Consider the following 25,630-nt stretch of genomic DNA (forward strand, 5'->3'; position numbering starts at 1 on the left):
AATTTGATGCTCCAATTAAATTTCGCATAAGGCTTATCTCGTTCCAAACTAATATCGCCCATCACCTACCCCCATTGCTTAAACACATGACGATAAGCTTCTTTAGCAAACACTGCGTGCACTTCGTTCTAAAGCTAGTAACTGAGTTTGGAACTTGCTGCTATGACTGGAATCGTCTACGCTCGTTACGCTCATCCATTATAGTTTCGTTCGACCTCGCGTATATAGTAGCCCAACAAAGAGATTCAGGCCCGTCTTCGTGGTCATCGCGCGCACTTGGGCTGGCAGTCCAACGAACAACGTCTCGGCCCGCGAAGCAAAAGAGGTCGTCTCGGATTCTATTTCAGCGTGCGAGGATCGGGCGAAACGAACGACATCCCAACAGCCGCGGGCCCTTTGAAACAAAAGAAAAAACAGCCGCGGGCCCATGGTGCCCGCCGGACACTGAGATTGCGCACGAGCTCCCAGGAGCACGCGGACGCTTGACTCCCGTGATGGCATCTCAGACCACGTCGAGCTCCTTCTTGCTCGCTCGCTCGCAGTGCAGCACGCAGGCAGCCGCGCGCGCAAATACACAGGAATACTGTAACTGTATGGTGATCATTTTGGTTCTCTCTTCCTGATTACAAGACCAACTAGTAAAAACTAAACGATAACGAGTACGAACGCGGCAACGCTCATTAACCACGAGACCAGCATCATCAGCTAGCTCGCGACGCCATTGCAGCTCGACATTGCAGGATCCAGTACCCTTGCAGCAGGAGCTCGATCGAGAGGGCGTATCACTCTCCTGTTTGGTACTATTTAGTATTTACAACCGGAAGAGCTTCTTGCACGCCTTCAAGATGCCACCCCGCTTCTTCTTCTTCGCCGTCGCCGTCCCCTCGGCGTCCTCCTTATTCCCTGCCGCAGTGTCTGCAGCAGCATCTTCGTCCCGCTGCTCCGCCTGCTTCTTGCTCTCCGCCTCCTCGCGCGCCGCCTCGTCCTCGCCGTGCTCCTCGACGACCGTGTCGTCGCCGCGGTCGCTCATGTTCCCGTCCATGTCGTGGATCCTCCAGTACCCGTCCCCGGCGCCGCAGCCGGGGCCCGCCGGGTGGTAGCGACGCATGGAGAAGGCCCGCCTCAGCGCGCCGGGCAGGCCGCTCCGGCTCCGGCTCCTCCTCTCGCTGCCGGACCTGCGGAACCGGTGGGAGCCCGTGGAGAAGGTCCGGGCCAGCGTCACCGCGCCGATGGCCAGCCCCTCCCACGCCTTGGTCTCCTTGGTGTTGGTCAGCTCCATCGACGGCCTCGCCACCCTTGCCCCGTGCCGCCCGCTCGCCGCCGCCGGAGGGGACGACGCGAGGTTGCTGTAGCCATCCATGTCTCCCACCTCTCTTCTCTCCTTCCTTGTTACTCGGATCTGGTTGTGGAGGCCTGGTGTGGCTAATTTTGGAGCAGCTCGCGGCTTGTAGGTTTCGCAAATGGAGCCGGTGGCGATCGATCCTCAAGCAGTGCTCGGCATGCGGGACACGGCCATGGACAACCGAGTAGGTGAGCCCTGTGGAAGCATCCAAGATTTGGCCAGAAATGTTTATTCCGCTCGTGCCCCTCTGATGGCGATGCAATGCTCACGATTACGCACTTCTATATACGCAAGTACACCCTCATGGTGATGGATTTGTTCCGTAACTTTTGCTAAGTACCATGGTTAAATCTTAAATGAGTTTAGAGCTTGTTTTTACTTTGTGTTACGGCTCATCGGGTCGGTTAAAAATGGCGCCTGGCAATGAGAAAGTGGACGGTGGAGGGGGTTTAATTGCGGGTGGATTCTACGAGAGCATTGAGCTCTGCCCTCGTCAGTTTATAATTCGTGGGTCGCAGAGATGTCTGTTGGAAGATGGAGCAGATTTGCTCCATTTTAACTGCCACCGTACAGTGCTCGTCAATCCCTGGCTATTTTGTAGCGGCTCATCACATGGTGCTAGAGGTTTTCAATAATTTCCTGATCATAGTGTCTTTGACTCCAGGCAGTGGTGCAGTCAGTACTCACATGAGAGGTGGGGGTGACACGTACTACTCATGACAGGGAGCAGACGCAGTGAACAAAGGCATGTGGGATCGCTTGAGGGCCATTGTTCAAAAGGGGAAGAAAAAACTTGAAGGTGAATTATGTACCCGCCTATGAACAGGCAAATTTTGAATCCAACAGTATAAGGCTGACGGTTCAACATGGTAATGCGATCGAATGGCAAAGGCTATTGACAGCGGCATAGCACGGATTTTAGCCTAGGTGGTAACTTGACATAAAAAATATTTATAGCGTTTATTACATTTTTAGCCCAAATTGGCCCATGGACAACATTGGTTGCTTTAGTACTGGATGTTTGTGAAAACTGGGCTTGAAGAATGCATTGCCCAATTTGATATTTTTACCCCTTTTTTTCCCCTTTCAAAGATATTTTAGATTGTTTAGATCCTCCATTGGGTTTAAGTTATGCTGCAACACTCATCATACTTCTCTTTGTATTTATCCCAAATATTTTGCAGTATGTTGCTTTATGTTTTTTTACAGATATTGCATAATTATTGTGAAATTATGGCGTTCAGGTTTTCCATAGTTGGTCTATATTAGGTCTTTCAAAAACAATGCATGCCTCTTGAAGTATTATTGCACAATAGCTTTAAGAAATATCCCAATATAACTCTCTGCTGTTGCGTACTGGAATCAAGTATTCATATTGTTTAGTCCATGTCGAATGCTTATTTTTCTTTTTGATAAAACTAGAAATAAATTTTATGAGTCTAGAATAATTGTCGAACCTAACATAAAAAAAATGTCATGAAGATGATAAAGAACTAAAGCTAGGACCATCTGAGCTAAGACTTGCAACATACTTCACTAGAACATCTAGGGCAGTGAGTTACACTAGTTATGTGAAGGTTTGCCCACGGCAGAAACACCTTATTTTCTTTGCCAAGATAGTAAGATACCAGCTGGAGCTTGATCAAACTTTGGACCTGTGATAGACTGATAGCCTCAATCATGTTGGATGCACCAGCCTTAACAACAATACTTGACATACCCCATTAGCTAGCTTTTTCCACTTCAATCAAAGCTACCAACATATCTGCATGCATAGCGCTACTAGCGTTCTAGTAAACCCCTACACCTGCTGCTTTAGAGTTCTCCATGTTCGTCGTGGATAGAAAAGCCCCATTCGCCCTGTTTGCACCCCTCCAAGAAGTACGCATCAGTTGGAAATTGGTCGTGTTAAGCCTTCCATCTTCTAGTTTGTCATCCGAGCAGCATTGCTCTGCGAATCCTTTGAGGTGATACGATGGCAAACACTATCATTGTTCCTCATGGCTTCAAATGAAATTACTTTGTTCCTAGACGACCACCACCCATATCGGCATTGCAGAGTGCATTCTTTGAGCTGTTCATCAGAAATTGCTCTGAATATATTTGCTGAATATATCGGGCATGCTCCAAGTTCTGTCTTCTCCATATACCCTTCACCCACTTGCATTTGAGGAAAAGAGGAGCGACTGTCATCTTCATTTAGGCGCAAGTTTCAACTCCTTTTCTTTCTGAAAGGCAGGCTAATACTATGCCCTAATTGCCATAAGAACATTTTATCTTCTAGTGGTAACTGCTATATTCTTTTCCATATTGGGTTTTCAATTGTTCTTCGTGACTCCACCATACATGTTACAGTATGGACTTAGCTTATGATCTCACAACTGGTCCAACTTATATGCTCATTTTTCAACCAAAAAAAGACCCTTTGTGTCAAAATGCCAAGCAAGTGAATCCTCAAAAAAAAAATCTATAATTTGAATAGCAAGGGTGGCTCCCTAAAATTTTGAAGTGGTCAGTATCCGAGATCATAATTGTATATGGTGATGGCATGTTAACCCAGGTGGAGCATAAAAGCTCCACGAAAAAGGTAATAAATCGGCATGTTCCCCTACAACTAGGCATCTGTTCATCTATCGATTCATACGTTCAGTTCAGTCGTTCTGATAAGGTTTCGAATTGCGCAGAAAATACGAGAGGCAAGCTGGACCTAAGCCTACACTTGACGCCCCAGTGTTAATTATAAAATGGGATTCTACATTTGAAAACTACAAATAACCAAAATATATTTTGAATCTATTAATATAGCTACAGGGTTTTTGCAATACTAAGAAATACAATATGCATTCATACTAGAGTAGAAGACAGATCGTGCTTACCGATATCCTCTTAACTTATAGTAAAAGGCATTGTTCGTTTGGTATTTTTTTTTAAATGAAATCTTGTATTTTCGTATTTAGTCTTCTTGGTGTTATCGTTTTCAAGTGCGACTGTCGTCGATCATTTTTCTAACTCTAGAAGTGATGAGAAATAAGTAGGCGTCCCTGTATCAGGAATCACGAATAGAACAAAATTAATAGAGAAACAAAGATGCTGGCAAGAGGTGCTCACAATAACCAAGAAAGGGTGGAAACTGTTTTGTGATTGAACCTTGATGCGATGAGCGTGGAGTTAGTATAACTGAAGCCCAAGCATCCTGACTTAGGGTGTGTTCGTTTCCTCCCTCTAAAGTTTAGATCCCGTCACATCAAAAAGAATCTTGTCATTTAGAAGTATTAAATAAAATCTGTTTATAAAACTTTTTACACAGATGGGTGCTAATTCGCGAGACAAATTTAATGAGCCTAATTAATCCATAATTTGCCACAGTGATGCTACAGTAATCATCCGCTAATCATGGTCTAATATACCTCATTAGATTCGTCTCGCGAATTAGACCTGGGGTTCTGCAATTAGTTTTGTAATTAGACTTTATTTAATACTTCTAAATGACAAGATTCTCTTTGATATGACCTCTCTAAAATTTAGACCCTGTGAAACGAACACACCCTTAGTGCCCTGAGCCATAGAGGCAAGAACCCACCCTATGTCCCTTGTCCTAATTGATTGTTCACGATCGGCAGGAGAGAAATTAAAGAGATTAGGGCAGGGGAGTTAAATTGGAAGCACCAAGTAATTCGTCGCCGTGTCCGGAGGCATGAAAGAAGATTAGCCGGCTGCAAGTTGGGCTGATTGGGCTTTGTTTTTCCAGGCTTATGGATTGGTTGAGCCTGCGCGAGTCCATTAACTCCGAAATGGAAATAGAGACCAGTCGCGCCATCGGACCACTTGAGCCACCACCGACCGTCTCGCGTTTCGTAAAGCACCCTCGAAACTGGAAACTGGAAAGCCAAGCACTCCCTGGTCGGCGTGGGTGGTGGCGCCCGCAGCGCATGACGCCTTGGATGACCAGCACGCTACGTCCTCCACTCCATACACTGCTTTCTGACGGCCTGCTGCTGTTCCCCGCCTGCCCTGCATAAATCACGGGCTAGTAGATTAACAAGGTATGTGTATTCCTCCCAACAAATAAAGGGCAGCTAGCTTCAACGCCACTAAAGACACACTGCTCGGCGGCTGCTTCCTCGATCAGCTGGCAGGCTCTCTCTGACCCGTTTCCTCGCAGCCGCGAGGCATGGTGGTTGGTCGCCGATCGGCAGCTTCCACGGGACCCTACGCTCCAGCCCCCCCGGCCTTTTCGCAACTCTTGTGCAGAGACGGCGCACGCCACGGGGCTTTTGGCACCCTTTCCTTCTCCCGGTCCTGGCATCCCGCTAGCTTGCAACGAACGTACGCTCAGAGTCATCGCGCAACGACTCGACGTGACCGCCTGTCGGCTTCTCCTAGCTCGCGCCGGCGGCCACCGCGCGCCATTCATGCCTGGATCAATGAGGAAACGATATTTTAGCAGCGACCCGTGCGAACAGGAAGGTGCATGCATGCAGCAGCAGCCAGCCATCCCCGGTGGTGGCCCAGCGCTACGCTAGACTAAACCAATCAAATCGACGTGCTACTACGGTCAAACAATGCACGCTGCACGCACCCACACCCCCGGGCCCGTGCCAAAAGAAAAGTCCGCGAGCTCGATCATCGGTCGGGTCAGGGCAATGGGCATCCAACCCGGTCCCGTCACATCCATCCGCGAGCGCCAGAAGACGCAGCGTACGTAGCTACCATCTTTTCCCTTCCGCGATCTCGTAGCAGCTCGCCAGCTCGGAGTCGTCCAAGGGCGGCGCGCGCATGATGGCGGCCTCCTCCTCTCGCGTCCCTTCTCCTGGGTGGCTGCTCGCCGCGCACTGCGCGCTCCTGCTAGCTTTGGCCGGAGCTGGAGCTGCACGCGGCCACCCTCCGGCGCTGAGCTCCACGTTCTACGACGCGTCGTGCCCCGGCGCCCACGACGTCGTCCGCCGCGTCATCCAGGACGCGCGCGTCTCCGACCCCCGCATCCCGGCCAGCCTCATCCGCCTCCACTTCCACGACTGCTTCGTCAACGTGAGCACCCCAGTCTCAGCTCCCTGGCAGCCTCTATCTGCTCGTATAGGATGTACGCAGGTGCTGGGCGCGTGTTGATGCATCATCTGACGTGCACGAATATATTCCGAACGTTTCAGGGTTGCGACGGCTCACTTCTGCTGGACGACGACCTCCCCGCGATCCGCACCGAGAAGACCGTGCCAGCCAACAACAACTCGGCGCGCGGCTTCCCGGTGGTCGACGGCATCAAGCGCGCGCTGGAGGCGGCGTGCCCCGGCATCGTCTCCTGCGCCGACATCCTTGCCCTCGCAGCCGAGATCTCCGTTGAAATCGTAAGCGTCCGAACTGAGATCTTCTTGCATTGATGAATATGATCTCTCAGATGTACCTACTTTACTCTATCTGCTTCTCGCCTGACCTGAACTGATGATGGAATCATGAACGAAACTGGACGCAGTCTGGAGGACCAAGCTGGAGAGTGCTGCTCGGCCGGCGGGACGGCACCAAGACCAACGTCGAGAGCGCCAACAACCTCCCGAGCCCTTTCGACTCCCTGGACAAGCTCCAGCAGAAGTTCAGAAACGTCAACCTCGACGACACTGATCTCGTCGCCCTCCAAGGTAACTAACGAACACTTACTGCGCTCATACATTCCAGCAATATAACTTTCAACACATTTATGCAATCTGACACCATGATTTCAACAACAAATTTCTACTACTTCAGGAGCGCACACCTTTGGCAAAGTGCGGTGCCAGGTCACGCGGGAGAACTGCACGGCCGGGCAGCCTGAGGGCACGCTGGAGAACCTGGACCAGGTTACGCCCAACGTGTTCGACAACAAGTATTACGGCAACCTCTTGCACGGCCAAGCTCAGCTGCCGTCCGACCAGGTCATGCTGTCGGACGCTGCTGCGCCGGCGACCACTGCGCCCATCGTTCACCGATTCGCGAGCAACCAAAAGGATTTCTTCGGGAACTTTGTGGCGTCCATGATCAAGATGGGCAACATCAGCCCGCTGACTGAGAGGGATGGAGAGATCAGGAAGAACTGCCGGAGGGTCAATAGCAAAGGCTACTGATGACTCCCGTACAATTTGGTCTGGCTTGTAGTAATCATTGTTCTGTCATTCTTTAAAAATGTATAAGGTGTTTAGTTGTACAGTTTACATTTCCCCTTTCGGGGGAGTAAGTAATTGAAAAAAATATTTCTTTTGACAGATGTCATGTCTAACCTCTTTCTCCACTTTATTGGTCTTTTCCTTATTGTCCGTGTTGGTTCCATGCCTAGTTGTGGGGGAAGGGTTATTGTCTTATTAAGTTACAGTAAAATCCTTTTTATTTTTTTTAAAAGACAAACGCAGATGCTCACAAACACGCGCGCGTATTCACCTTTATTAATACATGAATACAACCTCTATCCCTATAAGCACCTTCAAGAGACTAAGCCGGTAGAAAGAATAACACTGGAACTCGAATCCGGGTGGACAGGTTCAACCACAAGGAATCTTACCTCGCAAGTTACAGTAGAATCCAACTATATCTATTCCATATATTTTACAATCCAACTATATCTATTCCATATATTTTAAGTTGGCGATATATGAATATCCAGAAGGCTACATGTTAGCTCCCATACCTTTGCCACATTTTCTCCATGCACGAATCTCCAATTGTGTCTGATTGGCTGGCTTTCGTCACGTGATCAACAAACGCCGTGAGGGTTTTAACACCCGTCGAATGCTGATCCTCTGTGTGTCTGTCCACCTTCTTCACTTCTCAAATTTTACAATCCATCACTTGAGAAACCAAAATGTTCAGCTGACGAGCCCTATCCAGTACCTATAAATGTGTGCCCCAGTGCGTAAAAGACATGTGGGCGCACGTGTTTATTTTGAAAAAAGTTCAAATTACTCTCTCAAGTATGAAAAAAGTCTAGATAAACCCCCTAACTATCTTTTGGTTCAATTTGGCCCCTAAATTATGTCATCTGATTCAATTTACCTCCTAATACAATTTATCCTTTTTATTTCTCCGCGTACAAGTGGAATCTTAATTTAAATTTTTGCAGGGTTGTAGCGGGAATCATAATATATGTCAAAAAAATATATTATCAATTTTTCGTCATTATTTTTTTCTATAATTCTGTATTATGAGGTTTAATCTATTATTAAATATCAAACTCTTTCAAAATAATGATGAAAAATTCTTAACATATTTTTAAAAACTATGTTGTAATGTCCGCTATCATCCTGCAAAATTTTAACTCAGGACTTCGCTTGTGCATGGATAAATAAAAAAGATAAATATTATTAAGGGGTAAATTGGACCAAATGACATAGTTTAAGGGGTAAATTGAACCAAAAGAATAATTTGGGGGAGTTATCTGGACTTTACTGATACTTGTGGGCAGTAATATAGACTTTTCCTTTTTTTGGAAAAAGTAGCGGCCGTGATTTTTGTTAACGTTTTTCCTTCACACTCCTTTGCCATTTATCTAATTTTAGCCTTCCTAGTTCAAAATATTAGTTAAAAACTTATGGAAGCATACTCTAGTGTAGTTTATTTTGAAGATCTTGCCATGAAAAATATTATGGTGCAACTGAAATTTAATTAGGTATTTGGTTTAAGATTTATAACTTTTTAACTGAAAAATATCCCTTTTGTTCACAGATACGTGGCGTCTCCAAGAAGTTGGGCCTAAAACAAAAATTAGGCCCATAAATCCATCCATTTCGTTAGGTTAATTTGAAAAGTATGTTTCATGTTCATGTATATCCTCTTTTTAAACTTGCACAAATCACCTGACCGTTGCGGCCTTGCGGGCGGGTCGGTGCCGTGGTGTACTGTTTGAAATTTGAATGCACGACGAGCCCGAATCGAGCGAACAACCGAAAACGCAGGGGCTCGAACGGAAAAAGCACACGGCCTTCCTTGATCCCCTTCGCCTACCCCCTGCATCGTGGCCCAGGCTGTCGTCCCGCCCTATAAAACGAGCCGAGTGGGAGGAGTCCAAACCCTAGCCGAGTTCCGCAGAGAAAGGCGTCTTCGTACTCGCCTCTCGCCGCGCTGCAAAGCTTCTCCCCTCCCATTTCCCACCGCCGCCGCCGCCCCACCCTTCCGACGACACCATGAGGGAGTGCATCTCGATCCACATTGGCCAGGCCGGTATCCAGGTCGGAAACGCGTGCTGGGAGCTGTACTGCCTCGAGCATGGCATTCAGGTACAAATCCGTCCATTTCCCCTCCCGTTCTCGCGCTGTAGCGGCTGGTATGTGTTGGATCTAGGTGTTCTCGAGGTCGGCGCGTTCTCGAATTTGGTGGATCTGAGTGGTGGGAGGGAATTGCATTTGGAACCGTTTGAAGTGTGTGCGGATCTGGTGACTGAAAATGTCCTGTTCGCCTAACTGTTGTCGATCTTGCCTGTTTGTCCTCCCCTTGTGGTAGATCTGAACAATGTAGCTTTCTATTTGAAAAAGGGCAGCTCCTTCGGTTCTATTTGATTAGATGCGCTGCTAGTTTGGATCAGTTAATTTTAAACGCGTGAGCAATGGTTTTGTTCTTAACTGCTCTGTTCATATTTCGAGGCTTTGCGTGTATGATGAAATTTCGCAGGTCAATTTGTTGTAGATCTGTTAATACTGCCACGCGATTTCGAATTATATGCTGCAAGTCAGTTAGCTTGTCTTAGTTCTAATGTTCACCCCATGAATCTGTTTAAATTGGGTTGGATCTCGTCATTTAGGATTCTGGAGGCAGTCATGGTTCCAAGTGTGTGTCTAAATGTTAATAAGTATGCGTCATAGGAAGCTTGAAGCTGATGTGATGGGTTGAAATTTGTCTGCCAGTTGTAGGATTTAATTGTATCTTTTGTCCATGTCTTGTTGGCAATACCTGTACTAATATTCAAAAAACTTTAATGGGGATATGTCTTGCATACTTGTAGCTATGTGCTGTTTAGATGTTCTTCAGGGTCATTCGTTTCACATTGTGTTGACATTAGCTTGTATCTGACCTGTTGATATTGTAGTGTAAGTTTCTGCATTTCTGCAGTTGAATTGTTTATTGTTTTGCATCACTAACTCTGTTCTGTCTGTACCATTCAGGCTGATGGTCAGATGCCTGGTGACAAGACTGTTGGAGGAGGTGATGATGCATTCAACACCTTCTTCAGTGAGACTGGCGCTGGGAAGCATGTCCCCCGTGCTGTGTTCGTTGATCTTGAGCCCACTGTGATTGATGAGGTGAGGACTGGCACTTACCGCCAGCTCTTCCACCCTGAGCAGCTCATCAGTGGCAAGGAGGATGCAGCCAACAACTTTGCCCGTGGTCACTACACCAGTAAGCAATCTGAACTTGATTGACCATTGTTTCCAGTTGTGCATTCTTTAGTGAACTTGATTGACTTAACTTTGCTTATTGCTTGTCTTGCAGTTGGCAAGGAGATTGTTGACCTGTGCCTTGACCGCATCAGGAAGCTTGCCGACAACTGCACTGGTCTCCAGGGCTTCCTCGTCTTCAATGCTGTTGGTGGAGGAACGGGCTCTGGCCTTGGTTCCCTCCTCCTTGAGCGCCTGTCTGTTGACTACGGCAAGAAGTCCAAGCTCGGGTTCACTGTGTACCCATCTCCCCAGGTCTCCACCTCAGTTGTTGAGCCGTACAACAGTGTCCTGTCCACCCACTCCCTCCTCGAGCACACTGATGTTGCTGTCCTGCTTGACAATGAGGCCATCTATGACATCTGCCGCCGCTCCCTTGACATTGAGCGCCCAACCTACACCAACCTCAACAGGCTTGTGTCTCAGGTGCATATATTTCCTTCTCTGATCATCGTGTTGTCGTAAAAGCTGTTATCTGTACTTGACTCCAAGACTAACAATATTGCTGATACACTGTTATGCTGCAGGTTATCTCATCTCTGACTGCCTCTCTGAGGTTCGATGGTGCTCTGAACGTTGATGTGAATGAGTTCCAGACCAACTTGGTTCCCTACCCAAGGATCCACTTCATGCTTTCATCCTATGCGCCAGTGATCTCTGCTGAGAAGGCCTACCATGAACAGCTGTCAGTGGCTGAGATCACCAACAGCGCCTTCGAGCCGTCCTCCATGATGGCCAAGTGTGACCCTCGCCATGGCAAGTACATGGCCTGCTGCCTCATGTACCGTGGAGATGTTGTGCCCAAGGATGTGAACGCTGCTGTGGCTACCATCAAGACCAAGCGCACCATCCAGTTCGTGGACTGGTGCCCAACTGGGTTCAAGTGCGGCATCAACTACCAGCCCCCCAGCGTGGTGCCTGGCGGCGACCTGGCCAAGGTGCAGCGTGCTGTGTGCATGATCTCCAACTCCACCAGTGTGGTCGAGGTGTTCTCCCGCATCGACCACAAGTTCGACCTCATGTACGCCAAGCGTGCCTTCGTGCACTGGTACGTGGGTGAGGGTATGGAGGAGGGTGAGTTCTCTGAGGCCCGTGAGGACCTTGCCGCGCTGGAGAAGGACTACGAGGAGGTTGGCGCTGAGTTCGACGATGGTGAGGAGGGTGACGAGGGTGATGAGTACTAGACCCTTCCTGGTGCATCTGTGTCCGGCCTGTGTGCTGCAATTATCCAGTGATCTGCCCGAGTGGCTCGTACTATCGTGCAATGTGTTGTCTGTCGCTCTGAACTATTGGTCGTTTGGGTGGTTTACAACAGCTGATGTTGTAAGACTTGTATGATCAATTCCCCGCTTTGCTACTGGGTTATTATCAATGTCGTTGTGGTCTATATTGGTGTCTCTGCTGCTCTACTTATATTTACTCCAGGTTATCTCGTCAGTTTGGTCACGTCGGTGAATGTTCTCGCTGTTGTTCGGGGGTGCCTGATATGTTACTGGTAGTGTTGCTCTATGAAAAATCTTGGTTGTTGACGCTTTCACCTCAAGTTTGGTGCTGTGGAAAACCGAATCAACGCCGACGGCGCACTTTGCCAGGTTGGCAGGGGTCGATTTGCAGGGCTGCAAGCAAGCAGTGGCCAGTTGGAGGGATTTGGAAAACGGAAGGTACCCAAAGGGCCTGTGCCAAAATAGCATACAGGAACCAGTGATGTTGCAGTTGCCTTCAATAAGCCCGTGTTTATTTTCTGGGGAAGACATGGAATTACTTGCTTTGTGCGTCCCATGAGTGGATGTATGTGGCAACGGTGCTTGAGTTTTCTTTCTCTCTCTCTCTCTCTCTCTCTCTCTATTTAGGAACGGTGCTTGAGTTGTGGTTAGTATGGGTCTAAATATTAACATCACGTTCAACAAATATTTTTTCTGGAAATGAGCATACTTGTGAAAAACATTTTCACATTTGCTTTCCAGAAAGGGAAAAAGAAGGACGAACATGTTACAGTTACAAAGAATGAGAAAAGGAGTTACAAATGAATCATTACAAGTGGTCGAATAAAAAAAAACAATCGAACTGCACCGGAACCTTTAGTAGCCTTTGCCATTGACCCTCCGGCAATTTCTCCTAATCTCTCCATCGCTCCCCGTTAGGGGGCTGATGTTGCCCATCTTCATCATGGACGCCGCGAAGTTCCTGAAGAAATCCTGCTGGTTGCCTGCGAACCGATGAACAATGGGGGCAGTCGTCGCCGCCGCGGCAGGGCCGGACAGCATGACCTGGTCGGAGGGGAGCTGGGCGCGGCCCTCCAGCAGGTTGCCGTAATACTTGTTGTCGAACAGGTTGGGCGTGGCCTCGTCCAGGTTCTCCAGTGCACCCTCGGGTTGTCCGGCCGTGCAGTTCTCCCGCGTGAACTGGCACTGCACTTTGCCAAATGTGTGCGCTCCTGGAGTAGGAATTTGTTGTTGAAATCAGTTTGCACGCCGTATAATGAGGCTTTTTTAGGTTTGAATTGTGTTATTTGTTGAAATGTATCGAGTCAGTATGTGTTTAGGTTACCTTGGAGGGCGACGAGGTCAGTGTCGTCCAGGTTAACGTTTCTGAACTTCTCCTGGAGAACGTTCAGGGGGTCGAAAGGGCTCGGCAGGTTGTTGGCGCTCTCGACGTTGGTCGTCGTGCCGTCTCGCCGGCCGAGCAGCACACCCCAGCGTGGTCCTCCGGCCTGGGTCCATGTCCATGGTTTCCGTGTCAGTTCAGGTGACGCCGCAAGCTTCGAATTGAAGTTCAGGTCGATGAATGCGAGAAGAGATTGCGGTGCTCACGAGTTCGACGGAGATCTCAGCCGCGAGGGCAAGGATGTCGGCGCAGGAGACGATGCCGGGGCACGCGTTCTCGAGCGCGGCCTTGATGTCGTCGACCACGGGAAAGCCGCGGGCCGAATTGTTGTTGGCGACCACGTTCTTCTCGGTCTGGATCGCCGGCAGGTCGTTGTCCAGCAGAAGCGAGCCGTCGCAACCCTGAAACATTTGGCGTTCGTTGCATGTCAGATCAACGATGCAATGCTGGATTTGGGATCGATCAATGATTGATCAACCACGCGCAGAGGAACTGGGGTGCTCACGTTGACGAAGCAGTCGTGGAAGTGGAGGCGGACGAGGCTGGCCGGGATGCGCGGGTCCGAGACGCGCGCGTCCTGGATGACGCGGCGGACGACGTCGTGGGCGCCGGGGCACGACGCGTCGTAGAACGCGGAGCTCAGCGCCACGCCGCCACCGGCACTAGCGGCGCCAGCCAGGGCAAGCAGGAGGGCGCAGTGCGCGGCCAGCAGCAGCCCGACAGAAGCGGAGCAAGACGAAGCCGCCGCCATGGGCGCACACGCGTATCCGCTCCGAGTTGCCGCGTGAGCACTGAAGACCGAGGCTAGCCGCTCGTACGTACTGACAAGCTCTGCCAAGCTGCTCTCCGGCAAGCTCCGGCGATGGCGCGCGTTGCAAGTGTGATCGCGGAGAGCCAGAGGTCGATATGAGGGGATGGTCGTCGGGTGCAGCATATTTATAGCCCCGGCGCTCGGCTGATTACTGATAAGGCGGCCGGACTTTTCTTCTGGGACGGGATCGGGTGCGCGTTTGACTGACATGTTCGACTCCGTACGCCGGAGCTGGGCGATCGGATTAGTTCAGCAGCGGCGATGATGGCTGCGGCACGCGGTTGCCGCTGGGTAGTACAGCATAAAAAATGGTTCCGATGTTGACGGATGACGGGATGAGGCGATGAACGGCGGCGGCGAGGGGAGAAGCGGTCGCGCCGGGTGACGAGCGGTATGAAAACGAAAGGTGCGCGGAACCACCCTGCGCCGTTCGCCCGTTCCTCTCTTCCCGAAAGTGGCAAAAAGAAAGCCGCGGAGCGTAGTGCCAGCAGCGGCTGCCGCTGCCGCTGCCGATCGGCGACCAACCAAGCAAAGCGAGGAAACGGTCGGTCGAGTCATCGAGTGGGACTGCGGGGGAGGGTCCCACAGGCACAGCGGCTCCATGCGGCCTCCCAACGGTGTGTTTAATGCGGCAGACCTGCAGTTGCCTCTCGTTCAGCCCGTGCATCGTTGGTGTTTTTTATAAGAACTCGTAGTTTCTTGGATGGATCTTGCAGGTGCAATGATGCATGTATCTCTAGTCAATTCTAGTGGTGGGTTGTTGCAATCCCTCCTTTATGAGTTTCTGTGGTCATCTTTAATTTGCGCAGCGTGCATTTTTTTTTCACAGGACGAAGTTCATTTTGCCTTGTTGAACACATTTGCTCGAGTCTTGTTTTCCCCTTAACTGCAATATCAGAATCAAGGCACTTTCAAAGCAATATATACTATTGTATCTGTAATTTAAATACAAACTGATGATTTTATTAGTGACACTATCTATAGGTTGGGTTTGGGATTTGGCACTGCTTTGCTCACACTAAGTTTCAGCCTTATTTCCTTTCTTTTTGAACTTTTATCTCTTGTAATGGATGGGTGCACTGTCTTAACAATCGCGTGCAAAGGCCAAAACAATTTTCTTCTTGAAATAAAGTTCCTTCATCTAAAATCTATAGAGGGTGCCCATAATTTACATGCCTACAGGTCTATGAGGTAGTGCACACATGCGTAGTGGTTTGTACGATTTTATGGATCATACTAATACCATCCATTTGTATTTAAAGACACAAGATACTAAATCATACTATCAATAACATCCAAATAATGATAGGTTAATCCTAAGACAGTTTTTTGCAGAACTGCTAGCGTTTTTTAGAAGAGTTTGTTAAAAGACACACAAAATTGAAATGAGTTGTCAAAAGCATCAAATGAACTTCAAAAGTTTCGAACAAATCCGATGCTTCATGTTATGAGATTTCTACATTAATAAATAATGTAGCATATCTATTACTATTTAATCATTTTTATTATACACCTTTTGTTATAGAAACATTTTAATAAAAATAAAAAGGTATGAGAAAACTGGTTTTCAGCAATATTTGAAAATTTAGGGTACTTTGTATCCTTTACAGTTTTTATAAAAATTTAGTCAAAGAACTTTCACCTTAGACAAAACTGGCCTACACAGCATAAACCACGTCAACAAACTTTGGTTTTACTTGTTCTGCATTGCCGTTTGGCCCAATTCTGGGGAAGCAGTTTAAGCTCAAAATGAATTATCTTTTCTATCCTAGCTACCTGCTTTGCGTAGCAGCCCACCATGAGTGGATTGTGCCAACTCGGATTGAGGGGTACATTTCCTTTTGTATTTTTCTTGACTTTTTTATGTCTCAAAATTAAGTCCAAGTTATGCCTAGTTACTTCCTTTGCCATATATGGTTCAATATATTTGATCTGGAAAAAATCTATATTACTCCCCTCAAGTATGTCAAAGTCTGGATAACCCCTAAAACTATTTTTTGGTTCAATTTACCTCCTAAACTATTATTAGGTCCAATTTACCCCTTAATAATATTTATCCTTTTTATTTATCCATGCACAAGCGAAGTCCTGAGTTAAAATTTTGCAGGATGATAGCGTACATTATAACATATTTTATAAAAATATGCTAAGAATTTTTCATCATTATTTTGATAGAGTATCGTATTTAATAATAAATTAAACCTTATAATACAGAATTATAGAAAAAATAATGACGAAAATTTGATAATATATTTTTAACATATATTGTGATGCCCTCTACAACCCTGCAAAATCTTAAAATAAGATTCCACTTGTACGTGGAGAAATAAAAAAGATAAATTGTATTAGGAGGTAAATTGAACCAGATAGCATAATTTAAAGGCCAAATTGAACCAAGAGATAGTTAGGGGGATTATACAGAATTTTGCCATACTTGAGGGGAGTAATTTGGACTTTTTCCATTTGATTTTTTGTGTTGTCTCATGAAGGAACGAAATTGAACACATTGAAAAAGAACAAATACAAAATTGTTTGATTTACTCCTTCTGAATATGTTGGATTGATATATTTCAATTTCATATGATATTTGCTAAAAGAAATGCAAAGAATAGATCTTGGACTGCGTATATGAGTCGAGTAGAAACATTTTTACACTTGTGTTTCACGAAATGGCACAAGCTGATCAGCTCATATTTTACGAAAAGGAATGAGAAAATAAATCGAAAGAATGATTTCCACAGGCATTATAATTGGATAAAAACATCAGTCTGGATCAGAGTCTTCAATAGCCTTTGCTATTGACCCTCCGGCAGTTCTTCCTAATCTCCCCATCCTTCCCTGTCAGCGGGCTGATGTTTCCCATCTTAATCATGGACGCCGCGAAGTTCCTGAAGAAGTCCTTTTGGTTGCTCGCGAACCGATGAACAATGGGGGCAGTCGTCGTCGGCGCAGCAGGGTCAGACAGCATGACCTGGTCGGAGGAGAGCTGGGCGCGGCCGTGCAAGAGGTTGCTGTAGTACTTGTTGTCGAACAGGTTGGGCGTGACATCGTCCAGGTTCTCCAGCGTGCCCTCAGGTTGCCCGGCCGTGCAGTTCTCCCGCGTGAACTGGCACTGCACCTTGCCGAAAGTGTGCGCTCCTGAGAGTAGTAGAAATTTGTTGTTGGAATCAGTGTGCACACGGCATAGAAAGAGCTTTCTAGGCTTGGGCTGTGTACAAAATTAAATGGCTGAAAACTGAGATGCTTTTGACTCGGTATTTTATTTGTGTTACCTTGGAGGGCGACGAGGTCAGTGTCGTCGAGGTTGACGTTTCTGAACTTCTCCTGGAGAACGTCCAGGGAGTCGAAAGGGCTCGGGAGGTTGTTGGCGCTCTCGATGTTGGTCGTCGTGCCGTCCCGCCGGCCGAGCAGCACCCTCCAGCGTGGTCCTCCAGCCTGCCGGCCATGGCCGTGATCCCGTCAGTTCAGGTGAGGAGTGAAGGTAGGAAGCGCTAGCTGCGGCGATCAATGCAAGGTGATCCCGGCACTTACGAGTTCAACGGAGATTTCTGCTGCCAGGGCGAGGATGTCAGCGCAGGAGACGACGCCCGGGCACGCGTGCTCCAGCGCGGCCTTGATGTCGTCGACCACCGGGAAGCCGCGCGCCGAGTTGTCGTTGGCGGGCACGGCCTTCTCGGTCTGGATCGCCGGTAGGTCGTCGTCCAGCAGCAGCGAGCCATCGCAGCCCTGAAACCAACATGGCAACATGGTTGTCAGTACATGATGGAATAGTGCGAGCCGTCAGTGGCGCGAGACGGTGCTCACGTTGACGAAGCAGTCGTGGAAGTGGAGGCGGATGAGGCTGGCCGGGATGCGCGGGTCGGAGACCCGGGCGTCCTGGATGACGCGGCGTACGACGTCGTGGGCGCTTGGGCACGACGCGTCGTAGAACGTGGAGCTCAGCGCCGAGCCGGCGCCACTAGGAGGGTAGCCGTGAGCCGAGGCGAGCATCAGGAGCCCGCAGTGCGCCGCTAGCAGCAGCACGAGCGGCGAGAAGCGGAAGGAAGAGACCATCATCGTGCAAGACCGATCACTGGAGACGCGGACGCTGGATGATTGGCAGCTTGCTAAATGCTAAGCGATTGTGCTTGCTGCTCGAACGCTTGGCTGTTGCAAACGAGGTTGCAGAGATGGATGAGAGGGGAACGGCTTGGGGGCGGCATACTTATAGCCTGCTGTCGGGGACTTTTCGCCGGAGCGGCATCATTGGCGGCGCGTTTGACATGTTCCTCACGCCGGAGCTTGCCAAGTTGATTTTGTATTGGCAGCGGCGATGGGCTGATGGATGCTGGGCACCATCCGTTCCGTTCCGCCACGCGCTCGCTCGCTGCTAAAATATTGTTTCCTTCCAGGGCCGAGTGGAGTGACGCATGGCGGCGGCGCGAGGAGAAGCGGTCGCGTTGAGTGAGGATGAAGATTGCTTGCGTGCGCCGCAACGCTTGGGAAAACGAAAGGTGGTGCCCCAACTTCCCCAACTCTCTGCCATTGTTCTTTTTGGGAAGTATGGAAAAGGAACTGCAGAGTGTAGGGCCACAGTGGGTGCTGGCGATCGGCAACCAATCGAGAGTTGCAGCTGCGAGGAAACGGCTGATCGAGTGGCCGGGTCAGCAAGAGGCTGCGAGCTCCAGCTCAGGAGCCAGGATTCAGGAAGCAACCGTACAAGTGTTTTTGACGTTGCAACTGCCTCAAGCCTGCTCGGTAGGTATCTTTTTAAAACCAAAAGCTACATGGAGAGGTCTCTCGATTTAAGCCTGTCTCGAGAGTCCTTTTTCGTATTTCCTTGAGCATAGAGAGGAAGTAATTCCACTGGACCGTTAGGGTTTTGAGAAGATGAGGGATGGAATCTGTCGGGTTTAAAGGGAAGCTGGAAGGCAGGTCGGACCGGTGGGGTGGCGAGCGGCTAAGCCTGTCGGCAGGGCAGGCGGTGGATGACATCCGGTAGGGAGGGATAGGGCGAGGGCGGAAAATGCTGGAGTGTTTTATGAGCCGGCAGCGGTATAAGGGTAGGACTGATCGGACGGGCGAAGGTGGTGTGAGTTGGTGGTGCGGTGAAGCGGCAAGTCGCCGTCGCCGACCACGAGAGGTGGGTGGAGGTGGCGGCGGGGATGGCGTGAGAGTTGCTGATGGTGTCTCCTCTGATCTAGATAGAGGTGGAAAAGGGGAAGAGGGAAGGGGAGGGGAAGGGAGGGAGAACGGCGGTCCTTGACGACGTTGGAGGCTACGATGGTGATGTTGGAGGATGACCATAAAGGTGGGCGGAGGCAGGGCGTGTGGGGGAGCTTTGCATGCGGGAGGAAGACGAGGACTCCCCGCTGCTCGGGGTAGTAGGTGCGGGATTTTTTTTATCTAGCGAATGGGTAAGGTGCGGAGCGGGCATTGGAGGGCTCTCGGCGCGGCGCAGCCTTATCCGGAGTGCCCTCTTGCTTTGTAGATACCTCCTTTTTAAAAAGAATCTGATAGGACCTAAAACATAGTATTATAGCACTAATACCTTATTTTTGCATTGCATCTAGGCAATAAGTGGCTGGTTGTTGCAAAGAAGAAATATGATTTCCTAATAGGATACGTTAACTCAGCCCAAATGGCCCGCGAACAGAGTTAATGCTTTGTTCGGCTCCTGAGTGGAGTTTTTTCTTAAAAAAAAGAAAAAGGGGTGGATGGATGTTTGTGGCAAACTCCTTTGAAGAGTATGGTCGCACTTAATTTTGGAGGATGCTAAAAGTCACAACGCTATATTGGAGGCCATCCATTTGTTGAAAATTTGAAGTGCAATAAGTATATTGCCCATCTTTCTTCTCACATCTGGAGTCTAAGAAGCCTCCACATGACAGAATATATGCATTATCCATCTTTCTCCATCTATTTAAGTTTCTGTGTCGAACTGGTCAGCCATTGGCTTAAGCTTTTGGGTTAATTTTGTAACCTAATACATACTCAAAATTGCAGCTAATGTTTCCACAAAGGCCTCTCTTCAATTCCGGTAAACTATGAGGTTTCAAGGTGTTAAGGGTGGTGGGATAGGTCTTGAGGAATGGCCATGGGTTGCGGGAGGATTAGTGATGAGTGGAGGCTCAGTGCTTCCAAAGGTCGTGTCACCGGAGCCGTGGACGGTAGCAAGATAGTGGGCACACGAGGCTAGTTGATTAGAGAGGAAATGGAACTAGCTAGGTTAGTATAGTATACGCATTGTGCGCTAAGTACAGAATGCGTCACGGAGAAAATACATTATCATTCATTTCAGGAATCACATTTACGAATTCTTGGTAGAATTTAATTGATATTTTAAACCCCACCATAACCCAGTAAAAACAACTTCTCCTGGAAAACCCCTCAAACTCTAGTCCCCTTTCTATGAACAAAGTTATCTACCATCAAAACAATAGTTAAATGAGGACTCAAATACAGGTGCCTAAGGCTATCTCCAGCGATATCCTCCAAATCCCATCCCCTACCTTTTTCCTCCATATCAACTTCATTCTCTGTACCAAACTTAACTCCAACAACGTCCTCTATTTCCATCCTCTATACCCCACAATCTTACTTTTCTATCATTTCTTCCAACATTCGTTTCCCCCGAGCGCAACGCCCCTGCCCCGCCGCCCGCGCGCCCCTGCGCCGCCCGCCGCCCGCCCGCCCCTGCGCCGCCCGCGCGCCCCTGCCCCGCCGCCCGCCGCCCGCGCGCCCCTGCTCCGCCCGCGCGCCCCTGCCGGCCGCCCGCGCGCCCCCGCCCCGCCGCCCGCGCGCCCCTGCTCCGCCCGCGCGCCCCCGCCCCGCCGCCCGCGCGCCCCTGCCGGCCGCCCGCGCGCCCCTGCTCCGCCCGCGCGCCCCTGCCCCGCCGCCCGCGCGCCCCTGCCCCTGCTCGGCTGCTTCCTCCTGCGCCCGCGCGGAAGCTGGTGAAGATGCGGGCGTTGGCGACCGGGATGAAGGACGCTTCCTCTGTGCGGGACGCGGAGGTCGTGCTCCATTTTACCGCACGGGATAGCGGGTACCGCTGGAGCGCTACCGGGTGCTACAGTATCCCCCAAAATAGGGAACAGAAGCTTTTACAGGATGCCGGTGGAGATAGTCTAATAAGTTCCACCATAAGAAATCTTATCAGTCCTCATCTTATACAAGGTCTGGGGATAGGAGACGTGTAAAATATTTTCACATTTGCTTTCAAGAAGGGGAACATTTACAAAGAATAAGAATCGAAAGAATGATTATTTACACATGCATAACTACAGTTGGTTAAACAAAGGGGAAATCAATTGCATGGAAAAAGAGTCTTCTTCAGTAGCCTTTGCTGTTGATCCTCCGGCAATTTTTTCGGATCTCTCCATCGTTCCCAGTTAGCGGGGCGATGTTGCCCATCTTAACCATGGACGCGGCAAAGTTCTTGAAGAAATCCTTTTGGTTGCTTGCAAACCGATGAACGATGGGGGCGGTGGTCGCCTCCGCGGCAGGGCCGGACAGCATGACCTGGTCGGACTCGAGCTTGGCGCGGCCGTGCAGGAGGTTGCCGTAATACTTGTTGTCGAACACCTTGGGTGTGGCCTCGTCCAGGTTCTCCAGCGTATCGTCGGGCTGCCCCGCTGCGCAGTTCTGCTGCGTGAATTGACACTGCACCTTACCGAATGTGTGCGCTCCTGAAAGCAGAAATTAGTTCGTTGTTGAATTCATCAGTGTGTAAGCAATGTAAAGAATCGTCGAGGTCTGAACTTCATACGATTATTATTGTATTTATGAAATGTTTTAGTTATGTCAGTACGTTACCTTGGAGGGCGACGAGGTCAGTGTCGTCGAGGTTGAAGTTTCTGAACTTCTCCTGGAGAACGTTCAGGGGGTCGAAAGGGCTCGGCAGGTTGTTGGCGCTCTCGACGTTGGTCGTCGTGCCGTCTCGCCGGCCGAGCAGCACACTCCATCGTGGCCCTCCAGCCTGCACGCATCCAGTTCCATGATTTCGTCAGTTGAGGAACACTAACTAAGCTTGAACAACGTCCGGAAGAAATAAGATGTCTGGTGCTTACGAGTTCGACGGAGATCTCGGCCGCGAGGGCGAGGATATCGGCGCAGGAGACGATACCGGGGCACGCTTCCTCCAGCGCGCTCTTGATGTCGTCGACCACCTCGAAGCCGCGCGCCGAGTTGATGTTGGCGGGCACGTCTTTCTCGGTCTGGATCGCCGGGAGGTCCTCGTCGAGGAGCAGCGAGCCGTCGCAGCCCTGAAACGAATCGGCACGCAGGCCTGTCAGTCAGACGATGCAACCCTGAAGTATGCTGATCGAATCAGTTGGGGGCTGCTGCCGGCACTCACGTTGACGAAGCAATCGTGGAAGTGGAGGCGGATGAGGCTGGCCGGGATGCGCGGGTCGGAGGCGCGCGCGTCCCGGATGACGCGGCGGACGACGTCGTAGGCGCCGGGGCACGACGCGTCGTAGAACGCGGAGCTCAGCGCCGAGCCGGCTCCGTGCGGATGGCCATGAGCAGCTCCGGCCAAAGCGAGTAACAGGACGACGGAGCAAGCAGCTAACTGCAAGCCGAGAGGCAAGAATCTGGAGGAAGCGGCGGCGGCCATGACGCGTGCGGTTCCGAGGCTCGGGTGATCACTGAAGATCGGGGCTGCTGGCTACTGACAGGTGTTGGCAGGAGCAGGGGGTGGTGCTTGCTGCAGATGGAGCTTTGCAGAGATGAGCTGAGGGAGATGGGTGCGACGGGAATGGGTGCGCGCGGCTGGTTTTATAGGCTGGCGCCATGGGCACGCGCGGGGACTCTTTCGCTGGGATGGGAGGAATTGGATATTTGGATTGGGTGCGCGTTTGACATGTTCCCTGTGCCGGATCGGAGGATGTCAATCTGAATAGCTTATACTAGCAGCGGTGATGCTGCGGCACGCGGTTGAATCTAAATATATTATTGTTGCACTTGCTGCGTTGAACCATGCGGCGCCGCGAGGAGAAACGGTCGTGCTGAGGGATGATTGCGTTTGCGTGCAAAGTACTGTAACCCTGTTGCGAGTTCTCTGTTTGTGAAAAATGTGTAATCATATTGAACTAATTAGCTTATCCTAAATGTCGTATATTTTGAAATGGAGAGAATGATATATGAAAAGAGAATGATACAACCTAATAATACATGATACTATAGTATTGTTTACAAGAAATCACAAAATAAGTTGTACCATTCTCTAAATTGTGCGCCTATAACAATCGGTCTACACGTGTGTGTGGGTTCTAAAAGTTGGTTTCCATGCTCAAGCTATGTCCTCATGTAATGCTGTTGCTTCTATCTCTCTCTTATGTAATTACGTATCATGTTAGTAATATATCATATCTCTACTCCTAAAAGAACGATTGGGGATAATTTTTTGGTGCGACCTTGGCTCCTCCTCCCGTGGTCTCTCTGCCATACAACAATTCCAGCTGTCCGATTCCTCCACCGTGCAAAACTGACGGCCTCCCGAAATTTGTGCCGCAACCTCCCCTCCACCCGTACGCCGTGCGCATCCTCATGGCGAAACAGGCACCCGCAGCCCCCTCACGTCGCTGTAGCCGCCCGAAAACCCTACTCCAACTCCTGCAGTCACACCATATGATCGGCCAGCGGACATGCTGCAGCGAGGGGTCCAATTCCAGCGGCCTGACCCTTCTGCACACGGACGGATCGTGTCGCTGCAGCCGCCCTCGGCCCGTTGTTCAGAACTACCGATCGGCAGCCCCTGACGAACGAACGGATGAGGCAACGGCGCCAGAACCGATCGGGGGAGGAGGGGAACCCCTGGGATCACGCGATGTCACGTTGTTGCCCAGCGTCGATAGGAGAGTTCTGTGCCTAGAATAGGCCGCTGCTTTCTCCTTCCAGCCTCAAATCCGATCGATTCCGAGCCTTTCCGCCGCTCGTCCCTTGACGTCCTCTCTCTCTATTCATCCACTCACCGCACTCTCCCATGCCCTAAATCGCAGGTATTTTGGGCTGCACGGTGCCGTTGGCCACCATAGCTGTCGTCCGAGCTTTTTGCATATTAGCCCCTGAAGAATTTTAGAATAATTCTATTTTTCTCGTGTCTTCTGAGATATGCAGAAAACCTAGATCAATCAGATCCTTTTCAAACCGAGCCCAGCCATGATCTTTTACATGCCTAACCCTAACCTTTAGTCAATTTGTGAGATCAGTTTTTCTGAGTCTTGCGAAAATCAGCATTGAGGGTGCGTACATACATCTTGAATGCACCCCTTTGCATTACTGATGTATTTTAGTTCATATCACTGATGTATTTTAGTTATTAATATTATGAATAGTTTATTCATTCATATCACTGATGTGTTGCTGTAATGAGAAGGTCCATGGTCTCCTTAGTTGCCCTTGGTACGAAAGACGATGCCTTTGGACTTGATCCGGTGAGTTTTCCTTTTACATTTCCCCATCGGTTCTCACCATTTGAATTTGTTCATTCCCTCTGACCCTCAGTCAGTCTTGTTAGATTGATCTCCTAGCCCATCGGACCCTAACGGGCCGATGGGCTACCTCACCCACGCGCCCTGATCGGGGGCGCTCCAGCTCAACCCTAGCTGGTGGGCCCCCGTCGTGCCGCACAATATAAAAGGAGGTGGGGGCCAGCGGCTCGGGTCACGAGGATCGCCGCCGCCGCCACCCCACCGACACAGTGAAACCCTAACCGATCTAGTCGAGCGCGGTCAGCGACGGGAAGCATCACCGCGGCCACCTCGACGCTCCCTGCCTCGACCCGAACCCGTACACGCGCCCTCGACTCCGGCCACCGCTCCGCGAACGCCTACGGCTGGACTGCACCAAGCTCCTGCACTACACCGCCAATGGCGGGCACGTTGGCTTCCGCTTCCGCCCTAGGGCACGAGGGTATGCCGTGCGTTATCTCTCTCTCTCTCTCTCTCAATCTCTCTGTGACTCGGTTTTATCAATAGCAAAGGAGTACTTCTAATCTAATCACGCATTAGCCGATCCAAAGTATTTGACAATGGTATCAGAGCACAGGTGTATTAGAAATAATTCACACAGATATCTGTGGTCCGTTTAATGTAAAGAGTGTGGATGGTTATGACTCGTTCATAACATTCACAGACGATTATTCCCGTTATGGATACATTTATCCAATTAAAGAAAGATTGGAGGCTTTGGATAAGTTTAAAATATTCAAGGCCGAAGTAGAAAATCAACACGATTTAAAGATTAAAATCGTAAGATCCGATCGTGGAGGGGAATACTACGGTCGACATACCCAATATGGCCAAGTTCCAGGACCTTTTTGCGAAGTTTCTGATGGAACAAGGAATAGTAGCCCAGTACTCGATGCCGGGCGAGCCTCAGCAGAACGGAGTGGCTGAAAGACGCAATCGCACCCTAATGGATATGGTGCGAAGCATGATCAGTTACTCTACGTCGCCAGTGAGTTTATGGATGGAGGCACTAAAAATCGCCATTCACATTCTC

At 49.7% G+C, this 25,630-nt stretch overlaps 6 protein-coding genes across 6 annotated transcripts; 2 read left to right on the forward strand and 4 right to left on the reverse strand.

Moving 5' to 3' along the window:
* Positions 1-581: 581 nt before the first annotated feature.
* Positions 582-1,433, reverse strand: LOC112887468. Its single transcript, XM_025953643.1, has one exon. It carries the CDS (start codon positions 1,358-1,360, stop codon positions 812-814), a length of 549 nt encoding a protein of 182 aa, XP_025809428.1. The 5' UTR covers positions 1,361-1,433; the 3' UTR covers positions 582-811.
* A 4,688-nt stretch (positions 1,434-6,121) lies between these two features.
* On the forward strand, positions 6,122-7,459 carry LOC112885304 (peroxidase 2-like). Its single transcript, XM_025950953.1, has 4 exons — positions 6,122-6,370; positions 6,490-6,684; positions 6,810-6,972; positions 7,079-7,459. Exons 1-4 carry the CDS (start codon positions 6,122-6,124, stop codon positions 7,432-7,434), a joined length of 963 nt encoding a protein of 320 aa, XP_025806738.1. The 3' UTR covers positions 7,435-7,459.
* Positions 7,460-9,364: 1,905 nt separating this feature from the next.
* LOC112885067 (tubulin alpha-1 chain-like) lies at positions 9,365-12,118 on the forward strand. Its single transcript, XM_025950748.1, has 4 exons — positions 9,365-9,576; positions 10,459-10,693; positions 10,787-11,157; positions 11,259-12,118. Exons 1-4 carry the CDS (start codon positions 9,484-9,486, stop codon positions 11,913-11,915), a joined length of 1,356 nt encoding a protein of 451 aa, XP_025806533.1. The 5' UTR covers positions 9,365-9,483; the 3' UTR covers positions 11,916-12,118.
* Positions 12,119-12,601: 483 nt separating this feature from the next.
* Positions 12,602-14,243, reverse strand: LOC112885068 (peroxidase 54-like). The gene is made up of 4 exons (XM_025950749.1): positions 13,841-14,243; positions 13,542-13,736; positions 13,279-13,441; positions 12,602-13,165 (listed from the first exon to the last, which is right to left on the reverse strand). Exons 1-4 carry the CDS (start codon positions 14,084-14,086, stop codon positions 12,810-12,812), a joined length of 960 nt encoding a protein of 319 aa, XP_025806534.1. The 5' UTR covers positions 14,087-14,243; the 3' UTR covers positions 12,602-12,809.
* Positions 14,244-16,682: 2,439 nt separating this feature from the next.
* Positions 16,683-18,306, reverse strand: LOC112886297 (peroxidase 2-like). Its single transcript, XM_025952160.1, has 4 exons — positions 17,951-18,306; positions 17,678-17,872; positions 17,419-17,581; positions 16,683-17,284 (listed from the first exon to the last, which is right to left on the reverse strand). The coding sequence occupies exons 1-4, from the start codon at positions 18,200-18,202 to the stop codon at positions 16,929-16,931; spliced, it is 966 nt and encodes a 321-aa protein (XP_025807945.1). The 5' UTR covers positions 18,203-18,306; the 3' UTR covers positions 16,683-16,928.
* A 3,008-nt stretch (positions 18,307-21,314) lies between these two features.
* On the reverse strand, positions 21,315-22,860 carry LOC112886493 (peroxidase 2-like). The gene is made up of 4 exons (XM_025952402.1): positions 22,482-22,860; positions 22,195-22,389; positions 21,941-22,103; positions 21,315-21,813 (listed from the first exon to the last, which is right to left on the reverse strand). The coding sequence occupies exons 1-4, from the start codon at positions 22,740-22,742 to the stop codon at positions 21,458-21,460; spliced, it is 975 nt and encodes a 324-aa protein (XP_025808187.1). The 5' UTR covers positions 22,743-22,860; the 3' UTR covers positions 21,315-21,457.
* Between the last annotated feature and the right edge of the window lie 2,770 nt (positions 22,861-25,630).

This window comes from Panicum hallii, chromosome 3 (assembly GCF_002211085.1).
Source record: "Panicum hallii strain FIL2 chromosome 3, PHallii_v3.1, whole genome shotgun sequence".
Lineage (NCBI taxonomy): Eukaryota > Viridiplantae > Streptophyta > Magnoliopsida > Poales > Poaceae > Panicum > Panicum hallii.